The sequence below is a fragment of the Arvicanthis niloticus genome, chromosome 7, assembly GCF_011762505.2.
Source record: "Arvicanthis niloticus isolate mArvNil1 chromosome 7, mArvNil1.pat.X, whole genome shotgun sequence".
In the NCBI taxonomy this organism is placed as follows: Eukaryota; Metazoa; Chordata; class Mammalia; order Rodentia; family Muridae; genus Arvicanthis; species Arvicanthis niloticus.
The window spans coordinates 42,759,348-42,773,508 of record NC_047664.1 but is presented as its reverse complement, the minus strand read 5'-3'; the positions used below and the strand labels follow the sequence as shown (position 1 = coordinate 42,773,508).

Below are 14,161 nucleotides of genomic sequence, written 5' to 3'. Positions count from 1 at the left end.
TCACGTGTGACTTGTGCACTTTTGCTCTGGCCCCTCTACTGGGGTCTAGGAGTCACATGGATACACCACACGTTAGTGTGAAGGTACCATGTTGACAGTACATGGCTTTCTGCATTCCAGCCACAGCACAGTGCTTAGTATCTACATGCACTGAGGTTGCTCTGGAGAAGGACACCGCACTAGAAGTGGGTGTACAGTAATCCAGTAGTTCTACAATAATGCAAAAATACTGCCAGACACACACACACACACACACGCACGCACGCACGCACGCACGCACGCACACATGCACGTGCATGCGTGCAGTATCTTGAGATAGCTTAACTATGAGAGTACAAGTCTTTACCAGCTAGTTGAGGCAGGAAGCTCTGCATTTAGCTTCTCACCTCTTCTCATACTCCTCTGCCCTTTCCCACCCATAGGGTGCACATTCATCTCTGCTACCTAGAGATCTTCACAGGCTTTCTTAAATTTTTAAAATTTGAAACTTAAGCTTTATTTATTAGTTATCATTAGTTGTGCACATGTGTGTCTGTAGGTCAGAAGACAACTTTTGTATATACAGCTTCTTTTTCCACTTTGTTGAGGCAGGGTCCCTCTCATTTCTCTGGGAACTTCCAGGTGTTTGCCTGTCTCCACCTCCCCATCTCACTGTAGGAGCACTGAGACTATATATGTGTGCTATAGCATCTTTGTTTTCTTTTCTTTTCCTTTCTTTTCTTTTTTTTTTTTTTTAACATGGATTCTGAAGATCAAACTCTTAGGGTGATGCAGAAAGTGCTTTTACCTTCTAAGTCATCTTGTTGCCCTATTCCTCTCTCTCTCTGTGTGTGTGTGTGTGTGTGTGTGTGTGTGTGTGTTGCACACAGGTGCACTCACCCATATGTGCATGTCTAGAGGCCAGAGATGAATGTTACGAATCTTCCCTTAGAATTCTCTGCCTTAGTTTTATTGTTGTTAGTTTGTTTTCCTTATGTAGCTCTGGCTGGCCTGGAACTCACTGTGTAGACCAGATCTGCTGCCCCTGCTCCCTGAGTACTGGGATTAAAGGTGTGTGCCAGCATACCTGCCTTCCATGTATTATTTGAGTTCACTGTTTCTTGGCTGGCCTGTGAAGCCCAGTGCTGAGATTACATGTGAGCACCACCTGCCTGGCTAGTGCATGAGTGTTAGGGAACTGAACTCTAGCCCTGACACTTGCACAGCAAGCACTTTACCCTCGAGCCATCGTCCAGGCCCCAGCTTACAGAACAAGCACTCCCATTCCTCTCCATGCACTTGTTCCTCCTTAGAGCAGGTCTGTCTGTGTGAGTTGTGTGCTGCTTAGCTAGATTAGTGCGTGTATGCAGTGCTTACTGAGATCTGCAAAGAGGCTCAGTAAGTGTATGGCTTTAATGAGTGAACCTTTTTGGTAGGGCTAGTGTAAGAAAGACCCTTGAAGTGGCCATGCAGACCTTGATCCTTCCCTTCTCTTTGTTCTCCAACTGTGTTGCCATGAGAAAAACAGGCGTCATTTGCCATGGACTGTATCAACAAGGCCAAGCAAACTATAAGCAGAAACCTCTGAAACTGTGACCCCAACAGACTTTCTCCTTCTGACTTCTATTTTTTATTTTATTTTAATTTCTGGAGCCAGGGTTTCACTATGTAGTCCTGGCAAGCCTAGAACTTACTATGGGATTAGGGTAGCCTTGAACTCACAGAGACCTGCCTGCTCCTGCCATCTGAGTGCTAGATTAATGACAGGCACCACCACGACTGCCCTCCTTTTAAGTTGACTGCCATGGAGATCTTGTTAGAGAGATGGGAATCTAACTAACACAGTTCAGTAAACACTTGTTGAATGAATGCTTTATAAATATGAGTAAAAGGCTAACAGAGCAGAAAACTAATTATAAAATAATGTGCTCTAGAGCCAAGCAAAGTGGCACATGATTATAGTTTAAACACTCAGGAGACAGACGCAGGAGGATTGCAAGTAGGAGTTATATGACAACCTGGGTTACAGTGTGTAGCCCTTCTCAAAAAAATCAATCACTCATCACCAAATAAAACAACAGGCATCATAACAGCTTTAACAAAACTTATATGAAAATATAAAAATTACAGGCAGGGTGCTGAAAAGATGTATGATACGGTCTCCACCTATAGGCCAGGCGGCCCGTGAGTAAAAGGATAAAGTCAATGCATGCTGACTGGGCCTGGCTTACCTACATCACTTAGTATTTGCTGAGCACCTAGGATATTCTAAGTTTTTCTCTAAGCACCTTATTGAGAGTAAATGTAGACAAGTTTATTCAACTCCAAAACATCTCTCTATAAGGTACTGGTATTAAATGACTTTTTTTTCTTATAAAGAAGGCAACTGAGGCCACAGGGTAGCTAGGCTGAAACAAGACCTCAGGGTCCCAGCTCCAGAGTCCATGTTGTATCAATTCCATGAAGAAAGTCTCTTTAACCAACATTAACAGAACAAGTGGGTATTTATACAGAACAGATGCTCATTTAATGCCCTCCAGAGCCTGACTAGACAAAGCACAAGGAAGGAGACAAGTGTCAACAGCAGAAACCTTACAAAGGACCTGTGTCAACACAGAAGGAACTCCTACACAAATTAGCAAACAACAAATGATTGAATGACAAAGTGTGGGAAAAACTTGAACAGATATTCCAAAGGAAATATAGAACTCATCTCTAGCACACATGAACAGGTGATTAACGGAAACCAAAGCCACAGTGAGATGTTCCTGCACGCCCACAGGAAGAGTCAAAGTATGTTTGATCCACACCAAATCCTGGGGAGGATGAGGATGAGTCAGAGCCTTGCAGAGCTGGATGCTATGTAAATGCTGTTACCAGTGGAAAGCTTGGCACCATTTCTTACTGAGTCCAAGAGTGTCTTCACTGTAACAAAGCAAACCTACCTTGAAGTGCTTTCCAGAGAGGAAGGGAAAGGCATGTCCACATGGAACAGTCAGCAGTCACAGCAGCCTTACTCTACAGAAAAAACTCAGGACAACCCATGCCGACCAACACAGTAGGGAAAGCAATGGTGTGTGCACACAGGGCAACGTCCTCATCAGCAGAGAGCAAACCACAACACTGAAGCACAGTTACATTTTATAAGACATGTTAAGCAAAAGGAAGGCCACATAAAAACAACTAAGGGCAGGAAGCAGGGCTCAGGGCACAGTGCTCATTGAGCATGCCTATGGTCCTGGGCTTGATCCCAGTACTGCAAAACAAACGCAAAAGAGACCTTTTTAGAAACAGACAGGGTCTAGTCTGTATTTAACATTAAGTGTATTAGTATAATTATAAAATGAAATACTGCTTAACATTTTGTGTCAAACTAGTCTTACTAATTGCTAAGCAGACGCTGAATCCATGGACTGCTGGAGATGGCAGTCAGCAACACAAAACCCTAGGTTAAGAGTCTGTGTCCTGAAGTCATGAGCTGAGTAACCACTATGAAAAAGACATTCTGAAATGAGGTGTGGATACAACCATGGGTTTGATTCTAGACTGCTCCTTACTTGCTGTGTGTGACTGTGGATATATTTCATCTCAGCATCTAGAAAATGGGGAAAACTCTGCCTTTTAGGTACTTATAAGGATGAAATGAGATCACCCAGTAGGAAGTGCCTAGGACCCAGCTCCCACCTGGTTCCTTATCGATAAAGCTATTTTTGCTGTTTTTCATCCCCATTCCCAACCCAGAGATCATTCTGGCTTTTTTTTTTCCTTCAGCTTTTGGGACAGTGAGCAACCTGGCCCCTAATAATCACTCCTACCACTCAGACTTTGTTGCACAGACTAAATAACAGCAGCAGCTATCACCACTCACTGGGCTATAAGCCTGCTACCCTCCTCTAGCTTTCACTCCAGCTGTCTTCAATATGGCCAGTAGAAAGCCCTTCAGAGCAGCTGCTGTCACCTTCAGACACATCTGCCATTCTGTCATCCTTCCCTTATTTCCTGATACAGTACAGAAATGTCCCTGGCTCATTTCAGTTTCCTTAATCAAGCCTAAGAATAGGCCATTTCTCCAGAAAGCCTGGTCTCTCAAACCTAGAAGTGGTACTTAGAAACGTGTGTGTGTGTGTGTGTGTGTGTGTGTGTGTGTGTGTGTGTGTGTATGTATTATTGTTCACAGGCCTTCCCAGTGGACAGATCTAGAAAACTCACATTGTGCACGGTCACACAGACACACACCACACTGACTTCCAGACTGAACTGTGGGAACTGAAAACTATTCTAACCCCTATTACAAGGTCTAAATATCCTGGCCTTTTCTCTTTTCAATACAATGAGAAAACTGGCTTTCTGCACCTTCTGTATCAGCTGAGGGCCAAGACCCTCAGCTCTAACACCACTCTTCCTCCTGGAGAGAATATAGTTATCTGTGCATGCCTCTCCCTGCCTCTCTGACCGCAGCCCTCCCTGATATCCTGCCTGGGCAGCAGGGCTCCTCATCAGCACAGACACTCACCTTTACCCTACCCATCTCCTGGTTTCAGGACTGCTTGGTTCAGGAAGGGGATGGGCTGCACTGCATCTTGACTGAACATTTCATTTAATGCCCATCACCCAGGAGTATGGCAGTGCCAGTTTTCAATGTAAAATAAATAAAGGGCTGCAGAGAAGCAGACAGAGACAAAGTTGAACACTTTTTGAAGGTGATAAAAACAGATTCTAATTATACACAGAATGTCTACTGAAATCCTCAGGGAAATTACAAATTAGCTAGCTAGAGGCAACTTGGGAGGGGGGGCAATTAAAAAAAAAGTCACCACAAAGATCCGTTTGTGTCCCTGATTCACTTCAGTGTACTTTTCAAACTAAGGGCCATACATTGTCTAACTGTGATCAACACAGGACCCTGGCTTTGAAAAGCCTTTGGGTTATATTTGAAATTGTAAAAGAACAAGAAAGAAAGAGACAGATTTTCTTGGTTTTGAAGCAAAAAAAAAAAAAAAAAAAAAAAAAAAAAAGTGTGAAAGCACACTTTGCAAACAGAAAAGTCATTCCAGAAGGGCTGCTCTGTCTTTTACACACCAACACAGACAGCAGAGACACTCACTACACACATCCCAGTGCACTAGTACAAAGTGGCATTTAAGTGACGGAGACCTCTGAGTCCTAGGAAAAGTAGAGTTTGCTTACTCTACCTAAAGTAACTCCACACTCACCTGGCAGGTATTAATTGGGCATTTACCACTTACTAGGAAAGTTCTTTTTTAAGAACTGGGTTAAGGGCAGGGCAGTGGTGGTGCACACCTTTAATCCCAGCACTTGGGAGGCAGAGGCAGGCAGATTTCTGAGTTCGAGGCCAGCCTGGTCTACAGAGTGAGTTCCAGGACAGCAGCCAGGGCTACACAGAGAAACCCTGTCTCAAAAAAACCAAAAAAAAAAAAAAAAAAGAACTGGGTTAAATACAAAACAGGGGGCAAGGATGCATAGAACTCCGACAGTGCCTTTGTCTCACTGAACATGGTATAGAGTAGCTTGGTGTCATTTGACTACTGTGGCAGGCCACCTGGGGCACAGCTATGACTGTGTCATGCACAGGAGACTACACATCAATCCCTGGTGGACTGCAAAAACTACAAAAATGTGGCCCTTCACATTAAGGGGGGGCTGCTCTAAGCCAGAGTCAACATAGCAAAAGGACAGATGGTGAACGTTTTAGGTTCTAACTCACATCCTTCTTGCTTGGTTTATAGAGCTCTTAAATTACAATAAACCATGCTTAGTTGGAAGGCCATACAAAGATAGTTGAAAGTCTAGACTTGGCCCATAGGCCAGTCTGCAACTTCTCCTTCTAGGCAACAGACGAGGTCCCCATCATAAACAGTAGATGAGGCCAAATCACCACTGTGGTCCTCTATCACACAGCATCTCTCTCTGTCCTCATCTCCATCTCCATCACTATTCCAAACACTGGCAGCATCCCTAGAACTCTCACTATGTGCAGGATCTAAGGCAGGGAATGACAGCAGGCTAACAATCCTGCTGAGGAGAGAGGTTGGAGTCATAAATGACAGACTCTTTAAATCATAGTTCAGTACATGAAGCCATGCATCTATGAGAACTGCTATCCTCTATAAAAGACAAGAAAGGCAGCCTGATCTTCCTCCTTTGTACTGACAGCAGGGAACACTTAACAGAGGATGTAAGGGGCCTGTGTGGCCACAGATCATGCCAGTGCTTTTTGATATGTGTTGGCCTGGGCTGGGGCAGGGCCTACTGCTCCCTGTAGAAAGGCATCATCATGGCACAGAGCCCATGTAAACAGAAATCTGGAAAAAGAACATCCCTCCAGTCCAACAATAGACTACACTGTCCGAGTAAGCCGTACTTGGGCCACTAACACGTCTTCTGAATGCCTTAGGAAAGTCATCTTCAGCATCTGTGGTGGTAAGACATGTTAATATCACAGCTTCAAGCTAGAGTTATGAACTCAGCAGGGACTATGGAGTTATCCACTCTTGACCTTGTTTTGTAATCGGCTCAGTATTTGAAGTTATAATCTTTAACAAATAGCTTTCATTCTTCTTAGATTCCCTTGAGACAGAGAATGCTCCCAAAAGTTTCTACTCATATGAACACTGTCCCAGAAAAGCGAAGGGTTTGAATAATGGCCTGGACCCTGCAAACCTCAGAGCCAGGTCAGCTGGAAAGCACAAAGAGCATCTGACACTCGCTGGACCATACAAAAGACACCTCTGCACTAACAGACAAGCGTCTCAGCCTAGTCTTGATTCTCATGATACACAAGCTGTTTTTCTGGAGAGAACATGGTTCTGATAGCTCAGATGTTTCATGAGAATACATGCAACCAGAGTGTGTGATGGCCACTTCAGCTTCAATCACCCAAAAATACCAGAGATTTAAGGAGATCAAGTTGAAAAGAGGTGTATTTAAAACCCACTGGGGATGGATGACAGAGTCACTTGTGCCAATGCTACATCCAATATTGTCGCACATATTTTTAGTTTGTAAGCTTTCACTCTGTAGAATCAATGAGCCAGGAGTGAGCAGCCATGCCCTGTTGGGATGTCTCCTTCACTCAGGAACCAATGGCTAAGCATCTACTTTGTAGCAGGCTCTGATCAATGCACTGACAAAAAAAGACAGAAGAGAGTGGTCTCCACCTCCAAAGAACTTACATTCTTATAGAAAAAAAAAATCGGAGAGATGGGAGATCAAGGGTAGTTATCCCTCTCTAGCTTGAAGCAACATGGAATAGGTACCACTGTCAGCTTAGAATAAAAAATGCCATCAGGGTAGATGAAAACAGGTACCTTTAATAACAGTGCTATCATTTGCAGACAATATAGTCACTGTAGGGAAGTGCAGAATGGTCTACTGGGAATACTTCTGGCTTAATGAGCAAAGTATTTTCAGCATTGTGAAATAAGAGCCCTTTGGTACGATAGATAGATGTGGCATCTCTATTCTGCAAGAACAAAAGCTACCACATAATACCACCTGTACTCTTAAGACATTACAGTGGGGAATCAAGCTGCACCTCAACAGGTATGTTTTCCTTTACCATACAAACGAGATAGTGACAATGAGACTACATAACATGAGCAGCTAGACTCGTCAAGTCAGCTTCTGAATGACAGCCATAAGCAATCCAAACAGAATAGCAGAGAGAAACAACCACCAATCCCCCATGACAATGACACACACTTTGCCCACTGGCCTCCTCAAAGGACAGGCGCATGTGTGCATGTGTGCGTGTGTGCATGCGTGTATGCATGCGTGAGTGTGTATGTGTGTGTTGTACCTGACTGCCAACAAGACAAAGGGAACCACAACACTGGCAGCAGCTAGAACACTTCATAGGACAGGTGACATTTGAGTTGGGCTAGAAGGATGAGTACAATTTTGTTCACAAGGACAGGACAGGCCGTATAAAAGATTCCATGGGAAGAGAAGTCAGCAAGAATTAGGCACAAGAAAATCAAAGCTCCTTTAGAACAAAGTCATACACAGGCCTGCCAGAGCAGATGAACTGGGAACTAATTTAGAAACAAAAGCTATGATATAACCACTATAGCCTTGAATCTGCCATATTTGACCTTTGTGAGACCTGGGCATAAGGGGGCATAAAATTACATATACAACTACATAATGTTTTAAGATGTCTTGTGTCTACAGATGAGGAAAGAACTAGAAAAAAGTCCGAGTGGTGACAAATGCCTGCAACTCCCACATTACCCACATCTAGGAGGCTGAGGCAGAGTGTCCAGAGTTCAGGATCTACCTGAGACGTACAGAGACTATCTCAAAAAGCCTAAGAGCAGAGGGCTGTTCCCCCAAGGTCTTCTGCTTAGGGTAATGCTGTACATTTCTCATCTGAATGACATCAGTGTGGACTTCAGAGGAAACTTCTCCTTAATAGCAAGACTAAGGCCGGAGGTGCTAAGGCCTCTTTTTGTCTCTACCTGCAACAGCACGGCAGACATGCCTCTCCTCCCTGGGGGCTGTGAGAGCCAGTGACTGGTCACCTTACCATACTGACAGATGACAGACATACATCATCAGAGTCAGGCCTGCTCCTCTGGGTCCTGCCTGGGCAAACTGGCAGCCACCATGCCAAAATGGGTGTTGGAGTAGAGGGAGGGGTGGGTTCAGTACGCACAGCATCCTGACTACATTCTGTCATATTGTCACATGGGAACACTGGTCACTGTGAAGATACTTTTTGGAAAAACTTTCTAAGATGGAGGTATGGGGGCAGAGACCAAGGTCAAACAGCTCCAAACTGTCCCACTTCATAGGGACATTAAGGGACAGGGTGGGAAGCTAGGTAGGTGGCACATACCTGTAAACCCCTGCACTCTAAATGTTGAAACACAAAAACTATGGGTCAATGGCAGTTTAAGGCCAGTGTGGACTGTAGATCCAGACTGTCTCCTTATCACTCCCAACAAAAAAGAAAGAGAAATTGGTGAGTGCTCGATACCAGTTCAGCTGCCATGAGACTATGGGGGTTTGTTAACTGCATGAACCTGAGTATCATCAGGAAATGGAAGAGAGAATCTGCCTCATGGGCTGCTGTGGGCTAACAGAGGTGACCAGCACCCCCTGGTACACAGTGTGTCCTCAGGATTTGGTGAGAACTCACACAGCAATCCACAGAGGTGGAGCTTTAGGAGCTCTGGTTGCCATTCCTGTTGGCCCTGTTTTAACTGAGGAAGAGCAAAGGCAGCAATACTCACAGTCTTTTCTTATCCACCACGCGCTTCACTCGGATGGCTCTTTGTTCAGAGTAAAGCTTACACACTCCTGTTGAAGCAGAAAAAAACAGAACAGAGACCATTTAAAATGGCTTCTCAGGCAAAGGTATCATTAAAACTAATGAGACACTATGGTCTTCAGCTAGCAAAGTTCCATTCTAAATTGCATGTCTTATAAAATACCACATTTGACTTTTAGAAGAAAATGAAATACTTTTTAAGTAATCTTCAACGAAATCCAAAACCGCAGTCCTGTGTTCCTTCACTTGCTGGGAATGTATCTCCTTGTGGGCTGTAAGAGAAAAAGGACAGCACTCAGGTCTGTGCTCAAGGACCCTACAGAACAGTCAGCTTCCCCAGAACGCTTCATTGAAAGCATGTTCAAAAGCACAGCTATAAAACAGCCTCATGTCAAGTGAGACTACATTTTTAAGAGTAAGATTTATTAGGGTTCACCAGGTGAGAGATTAAACCCATAGAAACTGCAGTCAAATAATTTATAGCTTATTACAGCACCGGGGGAGCAGAGCTGATCCGCGCCTTCCGGAATGCTGACCTGGCTGTATTAACAGCATCCAGTGCTCAGGCTCACCTTCAAGTGACATGCTTAAATCACACATGCTAGAAACCCAGACACCCTCTGCCCGAGTTGCTTTTCAGCTTACAGTGGCTGCTTTCTCCCCTTTGACACTGAGTGGCACTACCCATACTATGCTGCTCTCTAAGAACCTTTCACATTGACGAGCCACAAGGACAAGCTACCACACAGAAGCCTGTGGCAATTCCTACAGTAAGATGTTGCTATTGGTGGAGGGGCTGGGTGCCCGGTGTGAAGGCATTATGACAGGACTTCACAAAATTACCTCAGATGAGCCAACTGAGGTTCAGAGGCAATGAGTAGCCTAAAGTCACATAAATGCCTGACTAATGTCCTTAAGAGTATGGGGCACAGGTCATGTTTTTACCACAGGACTACATAACCTGGGACTCACATAATGACCGAGGAGCTCTCCAATGCTGGACACAGAATTTTTGAATTTGGTATGTTGCATATTTTTCTGGCAAGCTTTCACCAGACTTCCCCAGTGGCTAATCAGTGTTCTCTCAGAAGCTTCTCCACCAGAATTCTCTGCCATGGGCCCAACAGCACCTGGTAACTTTGACCTCTGTAGTAATGATGTATATGCTTAAGAATCAAAGAAGACATAAGACTGGGAAGCCATCTAGCTCCTCAACAGGGATGAAACCCTATGAAGGGGAGATAATACTAGGCTCCTAGTGTCAGGCAGGGTTCTAAGCACGCTGTAAGAAATAAAGTGAACCTTAGGAGATATGCCTAGTTATCATCTGCACTGTTTCAATGTAAAAGTCGAGCCCAGGGAGACAAAATGATTTGCCCAAGGCCACAGAACTAGCGTATGGCATAGCTTTTGAGTCATGGCTGCAGAGCCTTCTTTCAATCATGATATCTCGTATGGAAGCTGACTTTAATAGGACAAGCAGATCTTAGGGAATACTTTTCCACCCTTGGCTACATGCACCCATCTTGCCATTCAGAACATAGCCACGCATGCTTGTCTCCACAGATATGCAAATGCTTGCACACACACAATCTAGTCTGTCTGACCTTGGCCTTTGGTAGGTTATGGATTCTATTTAGAGAGGTCCTCTCCATTCCTGCCTTCCATTTTTTAAAACTTGAGTGATGGTCTTTTTAGGGCTTTGATCACCTTAGCTCAGAGGGATTATAAAATTTTAAGTCTTAAATGTCATTCAGAAAGAAAGAAGGAATGGTAAGTGGCTGCACAATGAGTTGCTGAACTGGTTGGGACAGTTATGGGATCTGTTGGCATCTTTCAGAGCACTTCACCTTCTGTTCTGAGTTGCTGTATTGCATCTGAACAGGTCCTCATGAATATCTGAGCATCCTGGTCTATCTGGTCTCGCTCTGTGTCTGTCATCCTCCCATATTCAGACATGGTGTGGCTAAAAAAGAAGACAAAAGCATGAGAACATAATGCAGTCTGAGTAGAGTGTTAAGAAGAAATGTTTCCCTGACCAGGTGACACTGAAGCTAAGACCTGGAGTGAAGAGGTCAGACCAATAGGTGTGAGAATGGTCTAGAGAGTGAAGCAGAAGGCCATGACATACAATCTTCTCCATGGCTACACAGAAGCAGGCTGCAGGGAACAGCTTTGCTAGGAACAGAGGCTCTGATTGAGGACTGCATCACTCCGTTAGAGCTGCAAGCCACTCACCCTACATGCTGTAGTGACATGATCATGAAACGTGAGAAACTTTTGTGGGCTGCTCTGTTTGTTTGTTTGTTTTTACTACTGGAAAGCAGTTTTCAAACCTCAGAATAAAAAGCCTACAGAAACAAATTCCACATTCCCCGACCCACATGTTAAGTTAAACCTCCTGAAGTGCCCAGAAGGGTGAGGGCATCTACTTTTAGTAACACAGCACTATGCAGTACAGTAGAGAGCACCTGGCTCACCTTTCAGAGAGTGAGGGACGTGTAGCATGATTAGTAACCGTGACACCTCTCAGCCTAGTTCAATACTCTGCACTTTACAGCTGGACTTCAGGCTCACATGCTGCAGCCTGCAAAGGTACTTATGTAATACAGATACTCAAACCACCCCATTTTCATTCACCTGTTCATCTAGCCATGGGGACAGAAGACAAAGTCCTTGCCATCCCATTTCCACCTGTGACCCAGGTCACAGAGTTTCCACTCTGTTATGGTAAGTGGCTCTGACTTCACTCCAGAAACAATGGCCTCCATGGTACTCAGCCAACATTACTTTTTCATGATGTGCTGGTCAGGAAATTATCGTGCCTGCACTCCAAAGCTGTCCTCTGTTTCTCTGCTTTGGGACAGAGCTGGAACCACCTCTGACCCTCCCCTCTACTGTGCTGCTATCTGCTTCTGACCCTGCTTTGCTTTACTCCACTGCATTTATTGTTCCCTCAAATAACAACAAAAAGTCTGTTTTTCTCCTCTGAAGCTATATAGAAGTAAGGACTGTGTACCTGTGTCTGCTTCCCCCTTAAAAGCATGTGGCACAGAGTGGAATGCCTGACTAACCCCGAACATACGCCAGGCCTATGCTCAGCGCTTTATGTGTATCTGATTCCCTTATGTAACCCTCACAAGTCATTCATTCCCTCTTAGGATAAGTACTAGGATGGGGTTCAAAACTAGGCTGAGCAAGGCTTGTTTCTGATCTCCACAAAAGGCACTCGGACATAGGAGAGATCAGCAAAGAACCAGAAGTGGACAGTAGTGACATGCTCAAAGTGGAGCATGGTCAGCTCCTGTGGAATGAGGTGCTGAGCAGGACAGGCAGAATATAAGGCATGTCCTACCAGAGGATGGAGACAGAGGCCAGATACAATCTCCCCGGCCCTGTGGGTGACGGTTTGAGGTGAACATATAACATCTACCCCACACCTGGGCACATGAAAGTGAAGAAAGAAAAGGAACAGCAAGGCTGGTGCTGGCACCCCAGGGAGGGCAGCACATGGCATGCACTCACTGTGTCTCCACACTGATGTGCCTAGCACATGGCTGCACCATTTCTCTGAAGAATAACGAACAGGGCCATTTTTACTTTGCATTGTTTCTCCATAGCAGACTTCCTCAAGACTGAAGAATCCTAACCTCCTGGTTTCACTTCCCAAGTGCTGGGGTTACAGGAGTGTGCCACCATGGCCAGTGAGTCTGGAGAGTTCAGACCAAGGTGTGTGTGTGTGTGTGTGCATGTGTGCGTGTGCATGTGTGCATGCGTGTATGTGTGTGTGTATGATGGATGGGGACAGAGGAATCTACAAACTGATTCTTGAGAGGCAGGCATGGCTGAAGGAAGCAGAATAACAATGGAAGCAGGTAACAGTGGAAGGAGGAAAGAAGGGTGAGGACTTCAAATTGGCTGCAATGCAGGACAGGTAGGAATTCTGCTCTTAGTGACTGCCAGAGCTGGTCAGGGACTCTGTAGCTAATGGAAAGGTGAAGTGTGATAAAGGGGAGATGAGGTGATATGCCACATGGAACAGTGGTGGAAGGCTGGGCCTGGGGCTACTGACCTTGATCTAAGACTCTTGCCTTATTCATCTCCACGTTTATTTGTTTGTACCATTTGTATGATTGTTTGTTACCACCTCTCCCTGCAATTAATGCTGGGATTGAACCCAGGGCCTCATGCATGACAAGCAAGTGTTTACCACTAAGCTAAATGTATGCTCAGACTCTCTCATCTCTCTGTTTCCTAGCACTTATAAAGGATAGGGATATGATAAAATTTTGTAGAACTTACACTTCAGAAAGGAGCTGCTGGGTGTGGCAGAGCACCCCCTGGAACCTCAGACCGGGGAGGTAGGAAGACTGAGAGCTCAAGGCTAGCCTGGGCTACATAGAAAGGCTCCTGTTTCAATGAGGCAGACATAAAGGAGGGAGAAGAATGGCAAGGTTTAGGTAATAGCACGAGGTTCAAAAAGAAAAAACTAGGGATGTAGAACTGCCTGGAACAGAACAACTATTATAGGCAAAACTTAAACAGACCCTGAGATCTGGACCTGTGTGCTCAAGAAGAAAGAGAACACAAAAGGAACACAGGAAGCACTGGGAACTGAGGGCAAGCGGCCTCAGCAGAAAGGAAGCAATGCTGTGAAGACAGGATCCTTGGCACCATCGCAGTGCGCTGAAGGACTGACCAGGGCAAAGGCTCTCCACTGTGCGGTTAAGATCCCGAAGAACATAATGAGATCTTAAACAATGATGGGTAGTCTCTGAAGTGCTACACGTCACTGAAAGGAGAAAGTCACTAAACTTGGACAGAGACATCTAATGACCCATTGGGCAGCCTCACTCACATCTTACTTGTATTGCACTTGGGTCTAAA

At 44.9% G+C, this 14,161-nt stretch overlaps 1 protein-coding gene across 2 annotated transcripts in view; it reads right to left on the bottom strand.

The window, feature by feature from the left end:
• Positions 1-14,161, bottom strand: part of Stx18 (syntaxin 18) — an 89,688-nt gene that overhangs the window by 13,405 nt on the left and 62,122 nt on the right. For both annotated transcript variants that reach the window (XM_034508589.2, XM_076938411.1), the window contains exons 3-5: positions 11,125-11,240; positions 9,469-9,546; positions 9,237-9,303 (exon numbers count right to left, since the gene is read on the bottom strand). In XM_034508589.2, the coding sequence (XP_034364480.1) occupies positions 9,237-9,303; positions 9,469-9,546; positions 11,125-11,240 (261 nt within the window). The remainder of the gene's footprint in view (positions 1-9,236; positions 9,304-9,468; positions 9,547-11,124; positions 11,241-14,161) is intronic.